This window comes from Vanacampus margaritifer, chromosome 15 (genome assembly GCF_051991255.1).
Source record: "Vanacampus margaritifer isolate UIUO_Vmar chromosome 15, RoL_Vmar_1.0, whole genome shotgun sequence".
Taxonomy (NCBI): Eukaryota; Metazoa; Chordata; class Actinopteri; order Syngnathiformes; family Syngnathidae; genus Vanacampus; species Vanacampus margaritifer.
The window spans coordinates 16,208,147-16,233,087 of record NC_135446.1 but is presented as its reverse complement, the minus strand read 5'-3'; the positions used below and the strand labels follow the sequence as shown (position 1 = coordinate 16,233,087).

At 39.5% G+C, this 24,941-nt stretch overlaps 4 protein-coding genes across 7 annotated transcripts in view; all 4 read left to right on the top strand.

The window, feature by feature from the left end:
• The first annotated feature begins 1,670 nt into the window (after positions 1-1,670).
• On the top strand, positions 1,671-12,740 carry aco1 (aconitase 1, soluble). Of its 3 annotated transcripts, none has more exons than XM_077545239.1 (21): positions 1,671-1,757; positions 2,411-2,544; positions 2,730-2,898; positions 3,004-3,141; positions 3,212-3,281; positions 3,656-3,839; positions 3,977-4,116; positions 4,670-4,841; positions 4,915-5,015; positions 5,087-5,203; positions 6,714-6,873; positions 6,944-7,079; positions 7,649-7,733; positions 7,905-8,061; positions 8,299-8,423; positions 9,214-9,318; positions 9,448-9,590; positions 9,736-9,883; positions 10,707-10,829; positions 12,000-12,185; positions 12,256-12,740. In XM_077545239.1, the coding sequence occupies exons 2-21, from the start codon at positions 2,436-2,438 to the stop codon at positions 12,370-12,372; spliced, it is 2,685 nt and encodes an 894-aa protein (XP_077401365.1). In that variant the 5' UTR covers positions 1,671-1,757; positions 2,411-2,435; the 3' UTR covers positions 12,373-12,740. The 3 variants fall into 3 exon arrangements, with proteins under 3 accessions (XP_077401365.1, XP_077401364.1, XP_077401366.1); XM_077545238.1 differs by lacking the exon at positions 1,671-1,757 and adding an exon at positions 1,819-1,844; XM_077545240.1 differs by lacking the exon at positions 1,671-1,757 and adding an exon at positions 1,898-2,103.
• Positions 12,741-13,400: 660 nt separating this feature from the next.
• Positions 13,401-17,239, top strand: tmem185 (transmembrane protein 185). The gene is made up of 7 exons (XM_077545657.1): positions 13,401-13,594; positions 14,034-14,210; positions 14,581-14,794; positions 14,876-14,959; positions 15,128-15,304; positions 15,376-15,499; positions 16,348-17,239. Exons 1-7 carry the CDS (start codon positions 13,557-13,559, stop codon positions 16,596-16,598), a joined length of 1,065 nt encoding a protein of 354 aa, XP_077401783.1. The 5' UTR covers positions 13,401-13,556; the 3' UTR covers positions 16,599-17,239.
• A 504-nt stretch (positions 17,240-17,743) lies between these two features.
• LOC144035665 (ankyrin repeat domain-containing protein 46) lies at positions 17,744-23,423 on the top strand. Of its 2 annotated transcripts, none has more exons than XM_077545550.1 (4): positions 17,744-17,886; positions 18,624-18,966; positions 19,894-20,052; positions 22,190-23,423. In XM_077545550.1, exons 2-4 carry the CDS (start codon positions 18,656-18,658, stop codon positions 22,404-22,406), a joined length of 687 nt encoding a protein of 228 aa, XP_077401676.1. In that variant the 5' UTR covers positions 17,744-17,886; positions 18,624-18,655; the 3' UTR covers positions 22,407-23,423. The 2 variants fall into 2 exon arrangements, with proteins under 2 accessions (XP_077401676.1, XP_077401675.1); XM_077545549.1 differs by having other exon boundaries at positions 22,169-23,423.
• A 511-nt stretch (positions 23,424-23,934) lies between these two features.
• The window catches only part of ponzr1 (plac8 onzin related protein 1), a 3,523-nt gene continuing 2,516 nt past the window's right edge, over positions 23,935-24,941 (top strand). The window contains exons 1-2 of the mRNA XM_077543610.1: positions 23,935-24,038; positions 24,664-24,801. Coding sequence (XP_077399736.1) covers positions 24,666-24,801 — 136 coding nt within the window. The 5' untranslated portion in view covers positions 23,935-24,038; positions 24,664-24,665. The remainder of the gene's footprint in view (positions 24,039-24,663; positions 24,802-24,941) is intronic.

Below are 24,941 nucleotides of genomic sequence, written 5' to 3'. Positions count from 1 at the left end.
TATCAGGCGTTCTCGCCAGCGCGTCCAAAACACATGGAACAAAGTTATGCATACGTCACGACATTGGCCATGAGTCTTGTCCAAGTGCATCAGTCACTGTCTACAGCTGACAGCTATTCATAAGCCGTTTTTTTCTTTAGGTACTTTCCATATTTTAATCTATATCATTTGTATGTACTGCTGACAGAAACTTGGAACATGTACGCCTTTCCTTACATCAGCTCTACAAGTTGTATCCTGTCTTCTTCGTGGCCACAAACACATTCCACACGCTGTACCTTGCACATTTTTTTTTTCACAATCGGGCCACACTGTAAGTGCTTAACTGCACATTCACAAACGTCTCGCTTTATCATAAATAGAAGCACGCCGGCTTGTTCTCCCACCCAACCACCCACTCCGCTCCTGTCGCGATTCAACAAAGACTGTCTTGTATTGGCCCAAAAACAAGACTTGCAGCATGGCACCATGAATACAACTATTTTTATTTGACAAAATATGCCTGTTTTGGCGAGTAGCCTTAATCTAATTTGCATAACGTTTGAGTTTAGGGCCAATTTAGACGTATTTTAGGCATTGCAACTTTTTGGAGATTTTTAAGAGTCCTCGTAAATACCACAGAGGATTTTTTTTAACCGCTAGTTTTTCTGTTATCAAGCAAAAGCAATAGCTATACAGGTAACTAACCAAACTCTTATATCATTCATTTGTAGCCCCTTTTACTCTACCTATAAAATATGACATTTCCACACCTTTTCCCAAAATGAAACAGAATGAGGGAACGAAATCGCCCTGGCAATTTTATTTACTAGAGTTGGACTCTGCCTTCGTGTCACGGATTTCTGTCATCCCGGATTTTGTCATTTCCAAAGGGTGAATAGTTTTACATTTAAACTGGCTTTTATATAATTAGACGGCAATTAACAGTTGGTAAATTCTAATTTTAAAACACCACTTGCAGTGTTAATACAGCTTTTTATGATGGCGACCTGTTATGTCAGCATGTGTTTTAGCATTTATATGAAGCCCCGCCCCCGGAGTATAGAAAAGCCACAGTTGACCAGCTTGTGGTGTGCCGACTTGCTGTATATATATCGGCTGAGTTGATTCAAAATGTGTTTCTGTGCAGTACACTGACTTTCTTTCTCCATACATGAGCTTCCTCTTAAAAGAGCTTTTTCACTGCCCCTTAAGCCCCAAAGCAGCCCCCTCCCCCTCACTCCTGCCCCCTTATTGACTGCACAGCACTGCACATGACTGTAATCATACCACCAGATGGAACACACACACATACAGCTCCAGTACATCGTCTTCCCCCAGAGTACAAACATTCACAGTCATACTGTGCTTTGACGTAGAAAAAAGTCATTTAATAGTAATACAATTAAAATGCACTGCACACAAATGTTAAAAACAAACTGTACCTGAATAAATGTTTGAAAACCAACACTTCATAAACAGATACCGACAGACAGACATAATACATAATCGTATATAAATGTATATATTATATATAGGCCTACACATATATACATACATAATACTATATAATTATACATTTATAAAAAAAATTAAAAAGTTGCGATATATTCTTTGACCACTAGATGGCGGTAACAATTACACATTGGGGCTGTGTCCAACACAAATATGCAAACACGTAGTTTGTCCAAGTGGAGTTGCCGTACATCTTCCGCTGCCGATTACTTCCGTATGCAGTTTGGGTAACCGCGACGTCAAACGCCGATTTTCGTGACGAGGTACGGCCAACACATCACTACCTGTTTGGCGTTATTTGCCACACGAGCCGTGCACACATCCAATACCCACAACCCAATGTTAGAAATGTAATGCCTTTGCTTTTCATTGCGAGACGAAGTAGTTCGAGTCTTTAACCATTGCGGGGCAGCCCCCCCCAACCGCGCATTAATTTTGTAATTTGCTTTGCAAGACGAAAAAAAATTAACGCTACCCCCGACAGGACAAGTTAATAAAGCACAAATGTGCACCACGAAGCCTTTGTTGTCATTCCATCAAAATACAAACTGTGACTTTAACAAGGTGGCTAATGCTAACCGACGGCCGTGCTACAGACTTCAGACTTTGGCAAGAGACCCTCGACAGCCCGACACATGAGGGGCAAAAAAAATGTATTGCCTTGTTGCGTGAATGAAAGGGAGTGAGAAAATTTGAACTGAAGTAATCAATTAACTGTCGATTTTTTTACTTTATGTGCAGCTATGGTTGTTTTTAATTTGCTCTACAAATAAAGTTGAGCTGTTTTAATTTTTTTATAAGATGTTTTTAACATGTACTCCCTACATTCGAAAACATTTGCAAAACAAGTTGGGTGGACCTAAAATGCCTTATAGACAAATTGAATGCATTGATTTGTATTTTTTTTCCTCCCTAGATTTGCTCAAACTTACTGGGAGAGGATGGCCGGAACTGCGACTAATCCATTCCAACATTTAGCTGAGCCTCTGGATCCCCAGGTTGCAAATCAGCTGTTTTATAATCTCTCCAAACTTGAAGATCCCAGATATGGTAAAAGATCAATTATTGCTGTAAAATATGTCCCTTTTAAACGCTATTCTCAAAAGGAGGGTGATATTGTGATTTTGAATGAAATTTCAAGATGAAGCTAACTAGCTAAGTAACAATAGCAACTTACTGTTCTCAAATAAGGATCTTAACATCACAATTCACAACGGGGCTGTTATGTTTTTTAGGCAAGTTGCCATTCTCCATCCGGGTTCTCTTGGAGTCTGCTGTTCGGAACTGTGACGGCTTTCTGGTGAAGCAGTCCGATGTGGAAAATATCCTCAACTGGAAGCAAACCCAGACGCAGACGGTGGAAATCCCATTCATGCCGGCACGGGTCATCTTGCAGGACTTCACGTATGTCTGCTCTACATTTTTTGAAACCTTTGGACCTGTGACTGACTGGTGGGTTGCATTTGCTTCCCATCTGCTTTTTTCATTTTCATTTTATTTTATTTACAGCGGCGTACCTGCCGTCGTGGATTTCGCAGCCATGCGCGATGCAGTGATTAAACTGGGTGGAGACCCTGAGAAAATCAATCCCGTATGCCCGGCTGACCTGGTCATTGATCATTCGGTCCAAGTGGACTTTAACAAAAAGTAAGACTGCCAAAATAGTTCTTTCATCTTTTACGCTCCATTAACCTGAACTCTTTTTTTTTTTCTTAAGGTCTGACAGCCTCCTGAAAAATCAAAACTTGGAGTTTGAGCGCAACAGAGAGAGATTCCAGTTCCTTAAGGTGCCATAACAAGTGGTCACATGACCACCACATATGTCACGCTTTACATCAGTGAATCCCAACCAATGAGAGGTCATCAGATGTGCGGCAGGAAATTTTACTATTATAGTGACATTATATTCCAGTGATATTTAGTGACAGGTAGAACAATTAAATGCTCTTCTTTCTTTTTTTGGAGATAGATGACAGAAGATACATTTCAATTGTGTATTCACTTGATGCCATTCAACCGAATACATGTTTGGAGCTGAGATTTTTGTAATGTTAATAAATATGTGCCTTAGCTCAATAAAGGTTGGGAAACACTGTGCTTTAAAAAGTAACCCAAAAAAATATTGATTATAGTTTGACATCTGTTTTTATTTTATTCTCAGTGGGGCTCCCAAGCGTTCAAGAACATGCGTATCATTCCACCTGGTTCGGGAATCGTCCACCAGGTCAACTTGGAGTATTTGGCCCGAGTGGTGTTTAACCACGAAGGGTTTTTCTACCCTGACAGCCTGGTTGGCACGGATTCCCATACCACGATGATTGACGGCCTCGGCGTTCTGGGTTGGGGTAAGTCATACTTCTGTTCAACGTCATGTGCTTCCAGGTGCCTTATTTAGATGGTAGAGTGAATCTCAGCTGCATTGTGGTTCAATTTTAATTTTATTTTTTTTATGGGGTTTTATGTTTGTCTTTCTGTGTTCTAGGTGTGGGTGGCATTGAAGCAGAAGCAGTGATGCTGGGTCAGCCAATCAGCATGGTTCTACCTGAGGTGGTCGGATACAAAATGTTCGGGAGCCCGGACAAGTTCATTACCTCCACAGACATTGTTCTCACTGTCACCAAGGTAAAATACTCCCATTTTCACGGCGCTTTTTTTATAAAATATTGGTCTACGTATATAGAATTTTTGAACCTAATTCTGGTTACTTAATTCTGTCTGTTAGCGAGAGCCACCACATCGTGATAACTTACATTGATGTTTCTGCATTTGGCAATTTATTATTATATTATATTATTAGTATGGGATTTTTTTTTAATAGGCTTTAGGTGAACTGATGAATACACACTCGCACGCACGCACACACACACACGCACATACACATACTCACCCACATACAAAAAAAAAATAAAAATAAAAAAAAAATAAAAAAAAAAAATATATATAAAAATATTATTATTTTTTTTAATTAATTTTTTATTTTTTTATTATTATTTTTTTAATAAAAAAAAAAAAAAAGGAGAGCAATGTTGATGTCAAATCGAATGAACAATACTGAGCTTTCCTGAAAAAAAAAAAAAAAATAAATAAAATAAAAAAATAAAATCAAAAAAAATAAAATATTGCCCCCCCCCCCCCCCCCCAAAAAAAAAACTTGAAACGCCCCTGCGTTTTTCAGCACCTCCGTCAAGTGGGAGTCGTGGGGAAGTTTGTGGAGTTCTTCGGGCCCAGCGTGGCTCAGCTGTCCATTGCGGACAGAGCCACCATCTCCAACATGTGTCCAGAATATGGAGCGACCGCAGCGTTCTTTCCCGTGGATGACGTCAGCATCGAATACCTCAAGCAGACCGGTGAGTGACTTGACAAGTTCGCGACTGCTGAGTGAATTTGGCGATGCGATTTTTTTATTTTCTCTTAAATCAGGGCGGGAAGCGCAAAAGCTGGCCTACATCGCAAAGTACCTGAAGGCCGTATCCATGTTCCGGGACTACAGCGACGTCTCCCAGAATCCAGATTTTAGTCTGGTCTGTCCTGACCTGGCGCCATGTAAAGCATATGACAGGGAAAATGTAATCACTTTTTGTTTCTCGTCAAGGTTGTAGAGTTGGACCTTAGTACTGTGGTTCCGTGCTGTAGTGGCCCGAAAAGACCTCAGGACAAAATTGCTCTTTCAGACATGAAGAAAGACTTTGAAAGTTGTCTAGGAGCAAAGGTGGGTTTGGCTTTTTATGATTTGCATAATTGTTAAAGCAGTGGCGTCTCTCAGTCTGGTCCAGCATAGTCCAATAATAAGATTTAAATATGACCAATATCAAAAGGTAACAAGAATTGAAAGATACTGTAAGTGACGATGGTGAAATGTCATACTGTGTAATAATTAAGGGTGTCAAAATTATCGCGTTAACTTAAAGTGCCCTTAAAGGCACTATTTTTTTTTTTATGCTCGATTAATGACCGCCCTTTATTTGGAAAGCCTCTACTAATGGAATTCCAGTCACTACGCAGCAGAAACGTCCATGTCAAAATTCCCCAATAGAAATGCGCAGAATGTTAGCGTGGAGGAGCCATTTGGACTGTATAGCATTGCCGCCGGTGTCAGAAACTCACATGTTGGCGGCACACTGGTTTTACACCGTCAATTTGAAAGAAGAAGACTGCCTGAAAGCAGGAAGTAGGCCAACAGTATTTATTTCAAAATAAACCGAGCTGGTGCTGAGAATTAGTACAATGTTAAGCAGGGTTAACCAATTCCGGTCCTCGAGGTATGGAGTTTCCCCTTCTCCAACACAGCTGATATATGATCAGCTCATCAGCAAGCTCTACATAAGCCTGATAACGATCCTGCAGATTGGAATCAGCTTGTGTTGGAAGAGGGTACCAGATGTGATCGGGCTGCCAGATTTGTATCGGGGTCGCCTAACGAACACGTTATGCTACAGGATTGGCCGGAAATGATCCAATTGACGTCAAACATTGGAAAGAAAATATTGAAGATGTAATTTAAACCAACAAAATGTACGGACGGAAATTGTAAAAACGGAAATAAACCTAAGAATGAAAAAATGAAAAATACACAAATTAATTGCCTGATGAAAAATGACCAACACACTCACTTTTTTTTTTTTTTTTACAGTACAGTACCTATTTAAAAAAAATAAAAATAATAATATATTAATTTTTCTTATATTACTGAATCAATGACAAAAAAAATGTAACCATATTTCTATTAGGCTAACATTTCTTCCCACTTTTATTTTAACAAAAGTATGAACAATTTGAAAAAAATATTGTACACTTTATTATAAATTTAAATATAAATTGAGATATAAAATGTGCGATTAATTTACGATTAATTGTGAGTTAATTATTGAAGTCTTTTTTTTTTTTTACAGTACAGTACCTATTAAAAAAATATATATATGAATTTTTCTTATATTACTGAATCAATGACAAAAAAAATGTAACCATATTTCTATTAGGCTAACATTTCTTCCCACTTTTATTTTAACAAAAGTATGAACAATTTGAAAAAAATATTGTACACTTTATTATAAATTTAAATATGAATTGAGATATAAAATGTGCGATTAATTTACGATTAATCGTGAGTTAATTATTGAAGTCATGCGGTTAGCTACGATTTAAAATTTTTAATCGACTGACACCTCTAGTAAGAATTAACCCTTTAACACATTTCCTATTATTTTTTCCCTAATATCCAGCAAGGTTTCAAGGGCTTTGCCGTGGCTCCAGATTCTCAAACTACAACGGTCCCCTTCCAGTTTGACGGGAAAGAGTACGCATTAAGCCACGGCTCAGTTGTCATTGCAGCCATCACCAGCTGCACAAACACCAGCAACCCGTCCGTCATGCTTGGAGCTGGTGGGTCATTTCATTTTCTTTTATGAATTTCCCAAATATGTCTGCATAATGAATTGCAATCTTCTTCCAGGACTTCTTGCTAAAAAGGCAATAGAGAATGGGTTAAGTGTAAAGCCTTACATAAAGACCAGCCTTTCACCCGGCAGCGGAGTGGTGACCTATTACCTGAAGGAAAGTGGTGTTATGGACTATCTGTCTCAGTTAGGGTAAGCTGCTAAACATTCATGCACTCAAGGTACTCAACATGGAATTTGTTTGGTGTGTTTATAATGAGTAGACCTACAAAAAAATATATATATATTGTAAGTAAATGTGGGGACCTAAGAAAGAGCCCTGGGGAATGCCTTTTTTTAAAAGTTGTTTTTTTTTCTTCAAAATTTAGCCATTAAAGGTCTGACATGTCTGTCATGAGTAGACCCACAAAAATGACTCCATTTCCCTAGGCCTGAAAAACACACCAGGTCTGCCATTTTGACCCGAATCAGCCATTTTCGGCTTATTTTGGCTTTGCCCAATTGCTACTGAATGCTCTGAGCCTAATAATTAAAAGGAAAGCATGCACGCACGCATGCACGCACGCACATACACATATTCACCCACATACGAAAAAAAAAAAAAATACAAAAAAAAAATATATATATATATATAGAGCAATGATGATGACATGTCAAATCGGTAAAATTACTGAATGAACAATACTGAGCTCTCCAGAAAAAAAAAAAAAAGGAAAGCATGGTTAAGTCGCTATGTATCGCTCTCTCCTGTCTTTTTTCAGCTTTGAGGTTGTCGGCTATGGTTGCATGACATGTATTGGCAATAGTGGACCCCTTCCCGAGCCAGTGGTGGAGGCCATCACCCAGGTATTATAAAGTACAGCGAACCCCCTGTTTACCTGCCTGCATGTGATAAACAGAATGATAGATTTCCCCCCCCCCCCAAAATGATTTGCTACATTGTATTCCGAAGCAGCTCGTTCTAATGTACAGTACAGAAAATGCTTTAATGGTTTTGTGTGTGTTTTTATTTGTCAGGGGGATTTGGTTGCGGCAGGCGTCCTGTCAGGAAATCGAAACTTTGAAGGTCGAGTTCATCCCAATACCAGAGCCAACTACCTTGCCTCGCCGCTACTTGTTATCGCTTACGCCATAGCTGGGACTGTAAAGATCGACTTTGAGACGGAACCTATAGGTGAGGAAAGTGGGCGCACGGTTTGGCACCATTAAAAACGATTGTGACATTAAACGGCGCTGTTGTCCTCAATTTGACTTTGAAATTTAGCTTAGCCTTTTAAAAAAAAATATATTTTTTCTGGCTTTAACTAAACATCCAAAGTCACAAATATGACGATGCGGAACGTGAGGATGGCAACTCAAAGTGGACAAAAAAAATAAAATAAATGTACCCGATTCTTTGTCTGCTTTTTAGCCATTAATTCTGATGGTCGAGAGGTCTTCTTGAGGGACATCTGGCCCACACGGGAAGAGATTCAGCGAGAGGAGACAAAGTTTGTCATTCCATCAATGTTCAGAGAAGTCTACGAGAAAATTGAGGTATTCTCCGATTTGCTATTACTGCCATTGATGGCTATAGATGTCAAAAATTCATTTGATCTATTTCTATTAGTTTCACATTTTTTTCTACTTTTGTTAACAAGAATATGAAAACCTAAAAATAAATATTGTACATTTAGAACAGATATCAAATTTGTGATTAATCGTGAGTTAACTAGTGAAGTCATGCGATTAATTACGATTAAAATTGTAATCACCCGCCCCCCCTAATTTTTTCTTTTTCTTTTTTTTAATTCATTCACTGCCATTGACGGCTATAAACGTCAAAAATTAATTTGAACTATTTTTATTTAACGTTTTCCCCTCACTTTTGTTAAAAGTATGAAAACCTAGAAAATAAATATTGTACATTTAGAACATGTATGAAATTTGTGATTAATCGGGAGTTAACTCTTGAGGTCATGCGATTAATTACAATTAAAACATTTAATCATCTGACACCCCTAATTTTTTAATATTTTTTTCTTCTTTTTTTTTTTTAAATTAGGGGCATCAGGCGATTAAAAATTTTAATTGTAATTTATCACATGACTTCATTAGTTAACTCAAGATTAATCACAAATTTTATATGTTCTTAATATATATATATATATATATATATTTTTTTTTTAGGTTTTCATACTCTTGTTAACAAAAGTGGAAACAAATGTGAAACTAATAGAAATGGTTCAAATGAATTTTTGACGTCTATAGCCGTCAATGGCAGTGAATGAGTGAAAGGTGTTTTTGAAGACAAACTTTTGAAGAAACATGTTAATAACGGTTGCAGAAAGTGAACGAACGCTGGAACTCTCTGGTGGCTCCGTCGGACAAGCTGTATCCTTGGGAGGCGACGTCGACTTACATCAAGTCGCCGCCCTTCTTTGACGGTTTGGTAAATGACAATTTTTAGGAGGAGAGTGATAATATTCTGATAGGAAATCAAGGGCCAAGATATACATTTTTTAATGTTAGGCATGTGTAGTTATGAGGATTGCTAATGAATTCCGTGTCTTTTATTCAGACCATGCAGTTATATCCTCCTCGGTCCATAGACGGCGCCTACGTGCTGCTGAACTTGGGCGACTCTGTCACTACAGACCACATTTCCCCTGCCGGCAACATCACCCGAAGCAGCTCCGCAGCCCGCTACCTTTCAAGTAGAGGGTGAGCGACCTCAGTGGAATGGCACGAGCACGTTTAATCTTCAAATTCCGCAAAATCCTTTGAAGTGCTATGAGAGAAATACGAAGCAATTCATTGCCTTCCTTTTTAACATTTTTTTTTTTTTAATTTTTATACATAATGCCAGTGTAAACCCACGCGACTTCAACTCATACGGCTCCCGTCGAGGTAATGACGCCGTCATGGCCCGGGGGACGTTTGCCAACATCCGCCTGTTTAACAAATTCCTCAACAAGCAGGCGCCGCAGACCGTTTACCTGCCAACTGGGGAAGTGGTAAGCAAGCATGCAAGTTTACTTGACACATGTCAAAACAAAACACTGTGACATTCTTTATCTGTACAAAAAAATTATATATGGTAAAAAAAAAAAAAAGGGGGGGGGGCGGGTCAATCAGATTGATTAACTCTTTGACTGCCAAAAACGTTAAATAACGTTTAGTAAAAACCTACGGAGGAGCGCCAAAGACGTTAAAAGACGTTCACCAAGTTTTCTTTTTTTTTTTTTTTTTTTGGTAAACGGGTGGAGGAAAGCCTTGGCCAGCTGTGCTGAAAGTATCAAGCAGATCTAGTTAGTATAATGCCTATTTTTGGCCCCTAGATGGCAGCGATGACTCTCTTTGGACAAGATTGGGTAGGCGTCAGTAGAAGACGGGAGGCGGAGCTAGAGTGTTGAGGGGACAATGGCTGAGGAAGCCATAATGGCGACCGGTTGCAAGCAGCTCACGCTTGAGCATTTTTTTCAAAGACGAAAAGCATCGACCAATGCTAAAGAGCACATTGATGACGACGATGATGATGATGATGATGGTGATGGTGACTCCGAGGTTGACGCCAAAGTTGGAAACGTTGACGCGGCGGCTATGATCACAGTTCACAGTTCAGAGTTCGAATCTTTCATTTGGTAATATGTGTGTTTCCATAGTCCAAACACAAAATTTTCTGTGGACCTTGAAAAATCAGTCAAAATGCTTAAATCGGCTGGCACTGACAGCATCCCTTTTCTGAAAACGTCTGGCAGTCAAAGAGTTAAGATTTGACATCATTACCAATAGTCAGGCTCTATGCAATTATTCATTTGCCTGTTTTATTGCGTCAAGATGGACATTTTTGATGCTGCGGAACGATACGAACAGTCGGGAGTCCCTCTGCTGATTCTGGCCGGGAAGGAATATGGCTCCGGCAGCTCGAGAGACTGGGCAGCAAAAGGTCCATTATTACTGGTAAGAATGTCCCTTTATTCATGAACTTATTTGCTCCCAAAAACGTATAAATACGTTCTATTCTAATAAGTGTTTTAAGTGTCCCAAAGATGTATTTATTAGTTGTTGTTTTTTTAAATGCTAGACTGGTGCTCTTTTTAAAAATAAAGGCAGTGCAATGGAAAATGATCAAATTTGACTGCACCAGAGCGCCATCTAGAGGAGTGAAAAGTATCGCAGGTGGTTCATGAAGCTTCATTTTCTAATCACTAGTGTGACGGGAAAATGCAATATTGCAATTTTTTTTTAACTTCTCTAATTGGTGCTCTGTTTAAAAATAAAGGTAGTGCAATGGAAAATGATCAAATTTGACTGCACCAGAGCGCCATCTAGAGGAGTGAAAAAGTATCGCAAGTGGTTCATGAAGCTTCATTTTCTAATCACTAGTGTGACGGGAAAATGCAATATTGCAATTTTTTTTTAACTTCTCTAATTGGTGCTCTGTTTAAAAATAAAGGTAGTGCAATGGAAAATGATCAAATTTGACTGCACCAGAGCGCCATCTAGAGGAGTGAAAAAGTATCGCAAGTGGTTCATGAAGCTTCATTTTCTAATCACTAGTGTGACTGGAAAATGCAATATTGCAATTTTTTTTAAATTCTCCATACAGAAGGCTTTGATACAGCTTCTCAACGGCACAAAAGAAATGGTAGTTATTACAAAAAACGGCCAGCAGGTGGCAGCAGAGCAAAGGAGATTATTCAAGGCCAAGTTAGAACAAAATTGTTTTCCCCACTGTGTGTAATAGATTTGTAAATAATGATGATGAAACTTAGCTATAGTTTAATGCTAATTGCTGCATTCTTTTCCTGATGAAAGAAGAGACTCTAATCTTTCTTTTGGTAGTTTCCATGTTTTTACAGCAATAGAACACAATATTCTGTGGGCCTTGCAAAATCAGTCAAAATACATTCAAACAACCGGGAGTGAAGGGGATTGCTTCAGTGAAAATAGCTGGGAGTGAATGAGTTAATCACTCACAATAATCCTTTTATTTTATTTTGTATTCATAGCATGTAATGTACTTTTGTTCATCTATCTATGATAACAATGTATAGTCACAGACAGGACAATTTTTTTAATACTCTTGCACTAACTGGGCATAATCATTTTCGTTGTGCGTTTTCCAAGGGCATCAAAGCTGTCATCGCCGAGAGCTATGAGCGAATCCATAGGAGCAATCTGGTCGGGATGGGAATAATCCCTCTGGAATATTTACCAGGAGACAACGCTGAGAGTCTGGGTTTGACCGGAAGGGAGCGTTACCATATCGCCATCCCCGAAAGCATCACCACCAGGATGATTGTTGTTGTGACGGTACACGCTCGCACCGTCGTGTAAATTGCGCCTTTGAATGTTATGACACCGTTTGTTATTTTGCCTACAGCTGGACACTGGAAAAACATTTAGTGTACGGATGAGGTTCGACACGGACGTGGAACTGGCCTATTTCCGCCACGGGGGCATCCTGAACTACATGATCCGCAAGATGTCTGAAAATTAACGTCCAAGATCCAGAGTTATCCTAATGATTGGATTTGATATAAAATTCAACAACGCATTCCTGTTTAAATGTGTCTTTGGTAGAATTTGATAAAGACAACTATTTGCGCTATTGATTTTTTGGTGCCTTCGGTCACTTCTTATTTGTAGGTCATGTCGCCTTATTTTTGTCATATTTACATGTCTACATCCTGTATATTTTGCCATGGAGTCATCGCAGAGTAACTCTTGATAAGATTTTGCAATATTTAGCAATGGATAATATGACTATACCGATTTGTGCAATAATTGATATATTTTAGCTATGCAGGTAATGTACGAATGTCAAGGTGGATAATGTTTTGGATTTGCATTAAATGGATACTTGTATGTAACTTGTAAGACTTTTTCATTCAATTAGATATCGTTTTAACTTTACAGTTGCCTAAGCATTGGTACTTAACTTTTTACTGCAAGTACCACCTGAAAAATATATTTGGCTCTTCGATTACCAACCACTATCATAGCAAGCCTTAGTTCCTAAAAAGCACACTTAATATTATTGTAAGCTATTGTAAGATTCTGCACAGTTTGAACCCGAACACTATGCGGAGGGGGAGAAAACACGCACAACGATTTATTTAAAATGAATTGGACATAATAAATTAATTTGATTCTAAACAAAAGTTTGAAAAAATAAACCGTTTTTAAAGATGAAGTGTTTTGTGTATCATGCTAAAAAGTGTGGTGGTGCCACACTTTGAGAATCACTGCTAGAAAATGCAAGTGAAAAACAATTTGGTCACAATAAATTGATTTGATATGTCAAGCCACCCAGAACATAATCCAAATTGTTAAACAATTATTGAAAATTCAAACGGCACCTGAACTAAAACTTATATGTGTGTAGAACTGTTTTTTTTTTAAATACGATAAGCAAAAATAAAATGAATAACTTGAACTTGTGTTTGTGGCGGCATACTATTTTTTTTGTTATTTATTTATTTTGGATTTTGTCTTTTACTCTTATGAACGGAAGTACCCGCCCTTCGTGCCTTGACGTAATTTCCGATGGAGGGTTTAGGGGAAAAACAAAAACACAAGCTAGCTAGCGAGGAATTTTAGGGGAACGTCCAAAAGTAGAAGAAATCGCAAACAAAACGAAACAATGAAGTAACCAACGAATGTCACATTTTCTACTGCGCCATGAATTTACGGGGACTCTTTCAGGATTTTAATCCCAGGTACGACCGCGAAGTTTGTCTCTACGAGTAGCGCTAGCTGGATGTCATAACCTCAGTGTGTGTTATAAACTGAACGAATACAACTTAGAATTGTTGGGGCTATAAAGTCAAACATGGCAAAGTGAAAACAAATGTTGTTTGTACAAATTAAATGGCATGAACGACTGCTTTTGATTCTTGTGCAATGAAGCCTAATAATGTGCAAATGTGTTCTTCAGAAGTAATGAGGATTTCATTATTCTCTCGATTACTTTACAGCCTCATTCATGATTTAATTTGATGTCTTTATATAAATGATGCACCTACTCTTAGGCGGAACATAGTCCGGTGGCTGATTGTTAAGACACACTTAGCTTTGAGAGTAATTGACTAAATTCGAGTCTCGATGTCGTTTCCGGGCAATTTGACTTGATCCCTGTGAGTTTCCGTCTCCCCGCAGCAAGTTCCTGATTTATCTGTGCCTGCTGCTGTTCTCCGTGTTGCTATCCTTGAGGCTGGATGGGGTCATCCAATGGAGCTACTGGGCAGTTTTCACGCCAATATGGCTGTGGAAGCTGCTGGTCATCATCGGGGCGTCGGTGGGAACTGGAGTGTGGGCACACAACCCTCAGTACAGGTACGCTCATCGTTTGGTATCTTTAGGGCTGCACGATATTGGGGGGAAAAATGTATTGCGTTTTTTTTTTTTTTACCCTGCATTAATTTATTTGTTTTTATTAATCCAGCTGAGGCAATTAAGAACAAATTCTCGTGCTGTGCCAACATGGCAATAAAGAGCAGAGGAAAGCAAAATAGCAAAAAAAAATGAGTCAGTCTTCTGACACACCTTCTGTCTCTAATGGGCACGGTGATTTCTTAAAAAACTAACCAGATCATTTTTGTTGTGGTATTTACTTAAATAATATATGTTACAGAATTTTTCTATATTGCTGGGACTTAATTCATGTGACCAGGGCGTGACATGTGGCATATTCCGTTTCCACTAGGGCTGAAGGCGAGACATGCGTGGAGTTCAAGGCCATGCTGATCGCCGTGGGGCTTCACGTCCTCTTGCTCATGTTCGAGGTGTTGGTGTGCGACCGCGTGGCGAGGGGAAGCGGCAACTACTTCTGGCTGCTCGTCTTCATGCCGCTCTTTTTCGTGTCGCCCGTCTCCGTGGCGGCGTGCGTCTGGGGCTTCAGGCACGACCGCTCTCTGGAGGTAAGACGCGGTTTTTCTCAAGCAAGACGTTGAATTGTCTTGCTGGGTGGAAAGAGTAATGACACGCTTTCTCTTCTTTAGTTGGAGGTGTTCTGTTCGGTGAATATTCTCCAGTTCATCTTTATCGCTCTGAGGTTGGACAGGATCATCAACTGGCCTTGGCTGGTGAGGGCCAAACCTACACAATTTGACTAAAATCATATTTTTAGTTACACTCTGCGGGTCTAACTAACAGCTCTTGTAATGCAAATGTTTGTACTTAAGCATTGATTCTTTAGTGAACCACTAGAGGGAGCCACACTTAGAGAATCACTGGTGTAATGGTGTGTGCAGGTGGTGTGCGTGCCATTGTGGATCCTCATGTCCTTCCTGTGCCTCGTCGTCCTCTACTACATCATCTGGTCTGTCCTTTTCCTCCGTTCCATCGACATCATCGCCGAGCAACGGCGGACTCACATCACCATGGCGATCAGCTGGATGACCATCGTGGTTCCGCTGCTCACCTTCGAGGCGAGTCCCCGGCGACATTTCCGTCGCTACGGGCCGCGCCGCTGACAATTGCGCCGTTTCCGCTCCCGCAGATCCTCCTGGTGCACAAGCTGGACGGCCACAACAGCCTGAGCTACGTGTGCGTCTTCGTGCCGCTGTGGCTCTCGCTACTCACGCTCATGGTCACCACCTTCGGCCAGAAAGGCGGAAACCACTGTGAGTCGAAAGCGATTCGTAGGGTAAAAAAAACGTTTAAATCATGTCAAGTTTTAGCGATTACTTTGAACAATCATTGAAAATGAAAAGTGAAAACTCTAGAGTAGTGTTTAACCTAAAATAGTCCAAATCTTCTGATTTCAGCCTCTCAGCAGTTAACTTATTCAATCCCAGCCATTTTCATTGAAGCAATCCCCTTTGCTCCCAGCTGTTTTACCGGATTTTGACTGATTTCGCGAGGCCCACATGTTTCCATTTTGCAGCAATTAGCATTAGAATATAGCTAAGTTTCATCATTATTCGCAAATCTGTTTTGAACCAACACGGCTCTGGTTGATCTCTTATACTCTGCTGCCACCTGCTGGCCGTTTTTGTAATAACGACCAACCGTTTTTTTGCAGTCGAGAGGCTGCATCACAGCCTTCTTTCTGTATGCTCTACCATTAAAAACAACAACATGAAAAATGTATAAAAACATCTTTGGGACACTTAAAACATTTAAAATAGAACATATTTATACGTTTTTTGAAGCAAATTAGTTATTATTGTCCGATTTCTGTACCGTAGTCGTCCATGAAAGAAATCTAAATGTCTTTGTGGTGAATCAAAATAGGACACATAAGACAAACATCTTTACTAAACGACAATCAATGTTTTTTGCAGATTTTGTGACATGTTAATGTCAATTTTGAAATAATGTCCTGTTTTTGCATAATGGAATGGAAATTTTGAAAAATGATTTTAAAATCTGATTAATCGATTAATCAGCAGATTAATACATTATTATAATAATGTTTAGTTGCAGCCCTAATTTCAACCTCGCTGTCTGCGTCTTGGTGTCCTTCTAGGGTGGTTTGGCATCCGCAAGGACTTCTGCCACTTCCTGCTGGAGCTCCTCCCCTTCCTCCGAGAGTACGGCAACGTCTCTTACGACCTCCAACGAAGCGACGACCCCGAGACCGCCGAGGACCCGCCTGTCCCCGAGCCACCGCCAAAGATCGCCCCCATGTTCCACAAAAAAACGGGCGTGGTGATCACGCAAAGTCCCGGCAAATACTTTGTCCCGCCGCCCAAACTCTGCATCGACTTGCCCGACTAGGCGGGCTCAAACTCTGCAAGTTGAGCTGCCGCTCCTGTGAACTGAGCGGAACCCTGCGACATGTTTGTCACCGCACGGAGGTGATTATTAGGGATTACAAAATGGACGCGGCCTCACTTTGTGATGGGACCAGCGGAGAGACGCTACCTTTGTTACGGCCTCGCGGCAAAGACTTTCAAAGTTGGCACCTCATTATTTTTGCTTGCGCTTTGGAGTCAACCCTCCTGTTACCTTGACAAGTCATTGAATATTTTATTTCACATAAACTACTTGCAAAAAGTTTGAGTTAATTTTGGACACTTATGGCTAGTTTGGTGACGTCATTCATTACGCTGAGGGTTAATTATGCGCTGACCTAAAAATCATGGATGGAAAATGCACTTAAATAGTTCAGAGAGGTTCCCCCCCCCCCTTTCTTCCTGTTGATTGTAAATAAATGAATATGTCTCCTTAGGGACCAGAGCAACCAACCCACTCAGTTGATCAATAGAAACAAACTTCCCTGTTGCATTTCCCAACATTCTTGATTGTTACCGTCAACTTCTAATGGTTTTGGATGCAAATGTACATACGTGGTTACGTGAGCTGTTCGACTGCTATCAGCCGATTATGACAAAGCAGAATAAAATGACAAAAAAGTGTCATGTTTTCATTGGGTGTATTTTACTGTCATCAATTAGTCTTCAATGGAGTTACACAGCATTCGGAGGAGACTTTGAATTGGCCCGAGGTGGGAATGCAAGTGTGAATTGTTGTTTGACTGTTATGTGTGGCTTTTGCTGTAATTGATATGATGTAGATTTTTAAAGCTGCACGTGAGTCCAGGACTGATTCCAGGACAGGATTGCCAAGGGTGCAGAGAGAGAGAATGAGTAGTCAAAGCTCATGAAACCTGTGGACGCTGAATTAAAAATATGGCCAAAAAAAAAAACACACACGCAGGCGTGCTGTTAATAAAATTAAAAATCAAATATAATAAAGAAATTTAGAATTTTTTAAAAACAGCAACTTTGTGGCCTGACAGATACCCCTGGTAGCAACATAATAGGGGTTCAGGTTTTTGTGTTTGTTTGTTTTTTTTAGGTAAAATATGTGTCTTGAGTTGACTATTAAAAGTTTAAATTCTGGAAAACCGGAAAACCATGTTTTTGCAGTTATACCCTTGACCGCTAGATGGCAGGAAAATACAAGTCAACAGAAGAAGAAGACACCAGCAACAACATAACTCGTAGTGTTAGCTGCTAGGTAGCTAAAACATTTTCACGGCTGTTTTGGGACATATTAACAGGTAAGCTACACAACTACCAGCTAACGCGTAATCTTCTACCCATCACTTGCTCTTTTTTTAAATTCTCTTCAACTGTCGTCGAGTCGCATATAAGCTCATTTCCATCCGTCTGGGATGTTTAGCTCGCAGGCTAACATTAGCTCAAGCTATAAACAAGCTTCTTTCCTAATTTCGGTAAGGATGTGATGCTTCGTTTGTGCGTTTATGTGTAATATAAATTAAGGCTGTGCAATTGGCTTGAACGTAAAATCTCCCGAATAGTCGATTTTATTTCCCCCTTTTGCTGAAGGAAAAGCAACTAATGACATTAACAAAAGTGCCTACTGGGAAAGGCACTTTTGTTCTGAATGTCATTATTTGCTTTTCCTTCAGCAAATGGTGGAAATAAAATCGACTATTTGTTTTATTTCTTCTTATATATTTTTCCCAACATTATCTTGCATCACCAATAGAAATACATATCCCCTCACCCTTATAAATGATGAGAAAATATGTTTTCTCTTGGAAAATATCCCTGTTCTCATAATGTATATGATGTTAATAAATGTTATGTTCACCAATATAATATAAAATGAACTGTCAAACTGCATGGCTCGGCTCTCATGCTTTTTTCTCATGTAGAATTGAGCTCCACTCATGACATAGGCCAAACAACGTAAAAAAATAAATAAAATGTTACGTGTTTTTTTTTTTTTGTGTTTAGGGGTTGGGAACTAACATTGTCCTTTCCAACACAGGTACGCTGGAATTTTCTGATACCCACTCGGACATGTCCTATGTCTTCATCAACGATTCGTCGCAGACTAACGTGCCTCTGCTGCAGTCCTGCATCGATGGAGACCTGCCCTTCGCCAAGAGGCTCCTGGAAACCGGCTGTGACCCCAACATCCGCGACAACCGGGGTCGCACCGGCCTGCACTTAGCTGCAGCGCGAGGCAATGTAGAAATCTGTCGCCTGCTGCACAAGTTCGGCGCCGATTTATTGGCGACGGACTACCAGGGGAACACGGCGCTGCATTTGTGTGGGCATGTGGATACCATCCAGTTCCTGGTGTCCAATGGGCTGAAGATTGATATCTGGTAAGCGATGCAATGTGTTTCTGGACCGATCACATTTACAACGCTACCTTGACTTGTGAGTGCCCTAGTAATACACGGCTGATTTATTTTTATTTTTTTTAATAATCAGAATCGGCCTAAGTTTTGTTGATAACATGCTGATACATTCTTACTTTCTTTTCAAACAATACATTCTGTTCAGTCATGCCCTTTCCTGTTCCTAAAAAAATATTTAAATCCAAATGTATTGTTTAAAAGTTAAATACTGTATTACTGAACTGTATAGCTAGTTCTTATTTGGCGTACCAACAAAGGGAGCCTCTTTCAGTCAAATTGATAATAATTGCGGATTTTTCATAGTACTTACTTTTTAATTTCGTTTTGACTTGTGTTTTTGAAATTTAATTAGTTTTTAGATCAGATTTGTTCGTTTTTTTTCTCTCTCTCAAAAATGTTTTGTTTTAGTTCAGTTTTTAATAGTTTGAATATTAGTTTTTTCTTAAATACAGTAAATGGAGTGTATTTTTTAAGTATTGTGTAATAAAGTAATAAAATATGTATATACAGCAATACAAAAATAAATACATAAACTCATTCACTATAATTTCAGTTAGTTTTCTAAACTTAAGTTGGTTAGTTTTCAGTATAAAAAATGTTTTTTTTCCAATTTTAGTTAAAAACATTTTTTGTTAGGTTTTGCTAACTATAATAATCTTGGCCTGTGTACCATCAGTGGTACTAGTAACACACTTTGCGAATCACTATTTTTAAATTAATCATCCGATTAATCGGTTATCTGAATTTATCTATTGGCATCGGCTTCGGTCGGGCCCTAGTATATTTTCGGGACTGGAACTGGTTACCAGCATTTCAATGCGGAAAGTTGAGGAAATTCAGTCTGAAATTCGGCCGAAAATTGACGCAGCTCGTTAATGCCGGTTCTTGTAGTAATCACAACGGCTCCACGCCGCTGGTGCTGGCCAAGAGACGCGGCGTCAACAAGGACGCAATCCGTCTGCTGGAGGGGCTGGAGGAGCAGGAGGTGAAAGGGTTCAACCGAGGAGCACACTCCAAACTGGAGACCATGCAGATGGCCGACAGCGAGAGGTAGGTGATGAGGCTGAACAATGAAATTAATATCGATATCGCAGTGTAGTAAATTAGGGCTAAACTATTTTGTAAAATAATCTAAATGCAATTAAATATTGCAATTGCGATTTCATATGCAATTATTTATTTATGTTATAATTAGATTGAGGAAAAGTGATGAACACCTCAAGCGGAAATCAAGTCCAAATTCTTTACAATAACATGTTCTAAACATGGCATTCTGGTTAGCATTGCGTATGCGGAATATGAATTAAAGCAGCAAAATCCAGCTGTTTTTCTCCCATCTCGGGGGCGGCCATTTTGCCACTTGCTGTCGACTGAAGATGACATCACAGTGCCAATCACAGCGCACCTGTTTTCTGGGTTTGGTCATGTGACGTTTGCAGCTGAGCCCTTTCAATCGATAGCACCATGTCAATTTCAAGCCCATCGTCAACTTTTCTCTCCTCAGTAAGCGCCATTTTGGTGCAACATCCAAATTGATGTTGGAAATCCATCCGTTTTTGACAGCAACTTGACAATCCATAGAAAATTTCACGTTTTTTTGGTGTGTGTTTTTTTTACGCAGTGTTTGCATACCAACAAGAGTTTACTGGTGCTTGTTTATTCCCAGCCCTACGAAATGATTCATTTATTAAATAATGTATTCAATCAACGATTTAATTAGCAAAAGGGATTCGCCGGCTTTATACTCATACCCGTATGTCGGCGATATCTACAACATCGGCAAAGGGAATGGATGAGCAACGCTTTTTGCTTTATTTTGCGATGACGTCTCTGGTGCATACCTTTTCACAAAATGCGTTTATTTCAGTTCATTTCAACTTTTGTTGTTGTTTGGTGTTTGACTTTTTCACCCTGGAGAACCCACGGGGTCAAATCTGGCCCCTATAAATTCTGCTACTCAAATAACACAGACCTTTTTCTTTTCTTTTTTACAAATTTAACTTCAAAAGTCCAGAGTGCCACTTCTGACCCCTGCATGGGGCCATCTAGTGGATGAATATTGCAATTACATGAGCCAGAGTGGTGGTGAACAAGATGGCTGTTTTGAATCCAAACAAAACCATCTTCTCAGCAAACCATCAGATGGTAAAATTGTGTTTTTTTTTGTTAATCTATTTCATATCATGTTGCAGCATGCCTAGGAGTATGTTTTATATATTTTTTTTTTGATAAATTAGCAACTCTGAAATACAGACGCTCCCCACCTTACGAACGAGTTACGTTCCGGACGATAGTTCGTAAGGTGAATTTGTTCGTAAGTTGCTTCAGTGCTATATTTTGTATTATAATTTATGTTTAAAGCCTATATAAGTATATTGAAGGTTTATATAAGTATGTTTAAGGCTTGTACAAGTAACCTGCATTGGTTTGTACTGAAAAAAAATTAATAAAATGGAGAGAATACGTACAGTACTGTACTGTACTACGTATGTTAGAGAGAGAGAGCGAAAGACACACACACAGTATGTACATGTACGTAATAAGATAAATAAAATGAAGTTTAACTTACTTTTGGAAGATGTACTTGATGCTTAAGGAGATGATGGAGGAGGAGGAAGAGGAGGATTTTATATCATGAGAGATTCTTGGTCGTCGCTGGAATCGGCTTCAAAAGTTATTTCCTCCTTCTTCCTCCTCGACACGTTGCTGAGCCTCCAATGAGCTCTCACAGCGCCAATCGTCGGTATTAGCGGCGGAAAGAAGCACTAACGCGCAATACAAAATCTAACTTACAGCATTTCTTTCCGAACATTTTTCGACATACTGTACGCGCAGAAATGTTCGTATGTACCGTTGTTCGTAACTCGAATGTTCGTAAGTAGGGGAGCGTCTGTAGTTAAAAAAAAAAAAAAAAAAAAGTTAAAATTGAAAAAACATATTTTGGTGTTCAGTGAACTTATAGCAGTCATTCAATGTATAATTCATAATTTTCCAAAGAAGAAAAGGGTTCTTGGGTTCTCCAGGGTTAAGACAATTTTGACCTACTTTAACAATCTAGATTTTTATACTGTAGCAAGTTCAACACAAAACAGACAAACGGCCACTAAATATCGCGCAGCGTATAACATAAGCGCTCACGCTCAGCTTGTGCTTCCCGCCCCACAAGTGACCTCCTGTGTGCGTCCAGTGCCATGGAGAGCCACTCGCTGCTCAACCCCAACCTGCAAAGCAGCGAGGGCGTGCTGTCCAGCTTCCGCACCACCTGGCAGGAGTTTGTGGAGGACTTGGGCTTCTGGAGGGTCCTGCTGCTGCTGGTGGTCATCGCCCTGCTCTCCCTGGGCATCGCCTACTACGTCAGCGGCGTGCTGCCCTTCTCCACCAGCCAGCTGGAGCTCGTGCACTGAGTGAAGGCAGAGGGGGAATTACCCGTCGTTTTATCCGCAGTCAGGTTCTCGGATTACATTCGCAATGCGAGCGAGTGATCGACGTCCATCCCTGCCGTAAAAAAACAATAACGAAGTAACATTTTTGCCCCAATTGTATATGACATGTTATGTTAATGAACTTGCGTAGTGCTCGCTGAATTTACCTCTCATTATTTTTAGGTCGTCATCTGCGAACGTCGAAAAAGTAACACACTTATTCGGACAAAATAAGGATCAGGAAGTAGTTTTCAAACAGGGAGTATTCCATAAAAAAATGAATTTACTCAAGTACAAAGGCACTTGATTACTTTCCCACCACTGATGTACACGCACATGCAGCCAGACCAAACACACAAATGTGTCTCTTAAGTCGAGATGTACTTCCTTGACACCAATTGCTTATTTCCTATTAGCCAGGGCTTTGGTGCCATTTTGTGACGCTCCACACAAGAAACCCGAATAGGTAATTTTGTGAATAGCGAACTACGGATAGACGGGGGCTTATTGTATTAAGGACACATTTGCACCTGCGTAACTTGGGACACCGGTAAGGCATTACTGACCTCTGCGCTTGTAAGTAACAAAAATGAAATGTCTTTCTTTCTCTTAGTCTTCATTCGCTTAATGTAACCGCAGCTGCTTTCAAGCAAAGATGCACTTGTTCCAAGTTGTACATTGCACGTGTTGCTTACCTTGTTTTTTTTTTCTGTTTTGTTTTGTAAACCTCACCCCTGTGTTCATTCCCGAGAATGGCGTTGAAGCCAGCAGACGTTTATGATTTTTGTGTGCCTCTGTGGATGAGAACACTGCTTTGTGTTCATAGAGACATTCCCCTGACAAGCATGCAACTCGGTCTTCTGTCCCACGTCCTGTCTCGGCATGTGTTTATTGTTTGTATTTTTTACTGTAATATTTGAAAACCATGTCAATGTTAGGCACAGTGTGAACAATTGGCAAATATGAATAAAACTGTATGATTTCAATCAATACAAGTTATGATGATGGTGCTCATTTATTTATTTTCCTCCTGAAGAACTGAATGAGGCTGCAGTCAAGGCCTGGAAAATATTTCAAACGAAGCATGCAACAGTCTGAGAAAGTCAATGAGTCACAAGCATGAAAGTGAAACCACAGAAACCACAGAATTGAGGTACTGAAAGAAATTAAATCAAAGCAAGAAAAAAATGCTATGTGGTAAATATAGTTACAGTATATTTGTGCACAATAAGTATAATCAGTTACAGTTACAATGATACAGTGGTTAGATTTTACAATGTATGCGTAATATCGTTGCACAGTGAAAGTTTTAAAAATAACAAGTAGGGGTAATAAAATAAAACCTGCAGCACCTAAATATTGAGCTTAATGTCACATGTATAACGAAGTATTTTATTAAAAAAAAAAAATAGCAATTAGTTTGGTGCATGTTAAAAGTTACTTTGTTAAGTTTGTTGTAACTGATTTTCAAGGTGTTAACTTTCGGTTCTTCTTTTGGAGGGGGTGGAGGGGGAGGGGTGGTGTCTTTCCGTGGAAATCAAATCTTTGTAAGTTTGCACTCGACGAGTTCGGTTTGTTTTCAGTTTCAAGTTTCCTCAGCACACGGAGAGAAAGGTAAAGGACTCGTCTCCATAATTTAACATTTTTTCTCAATTGTAATGGTTGTGTAACTTTGCAAAAAGAATAATATGCATTTACAACGCAGACGGCTCATCATTAATGACTTGGGGCCTAGGAGTTAATTACTAGCTCGTTTGTCTTATCGTATTAACTTGTAATTGTTAAGTCTATGTCTATGGCACATCCCACCCTGGTTAAATAAATAAATTAGTAAAAATATTATTCATTTATTAGTTTTCTTTCTAATAAACATATTTAGAACCTAGCAAACTGTATTGAGGGTGGCTGTGATTTGACCCCATTAACGCTTCGGGCCGCCAAACAAGCTAGCGTCGTAAAGACGTAACCTTGAAAAACAATGGTTAGGTCCGCCATTTTTAATACTGTACAGTATATATTTTTGTTTTCATTTTTATTTATTTATTGGCGAAAGGAGGCTTCTTTTTCGTGACACGACAAGTGCAAAGCTAGTAAGATGCTAGATGCAGAGTATCAAAAGAGAAGTGGGTAAGCAGTAGAATGCGGAATGGCGCATTAAAGCAAAACAGATCTGAAAGATGAAATGCAAATTAAGTCAACTTCAAAGTTATTATTGACACATTTTTTCTGTTTCCTCCAGACATGTCTTACTACCAGGTGCCCGCCCAGGCCGTCATCCAGCAGCCCACCCAAGTGGTGACCCAAGTGGTGAACCAAACTTTGGGTCACTCCACTTGGAGCACTGGCCTTTGTGATTGCTGCACCGACATGGGCACTTGTAAGGCTTCATTTAGCAATTCAGATCATTGTAACACTTCCAAAGTACCCTTTTTACAGGTAATAGATAATGAACAAATATATAATTTAGAATTATATATTGTAAGTACAGTTAAGATGTATTTAACTTTAACTCTTTGA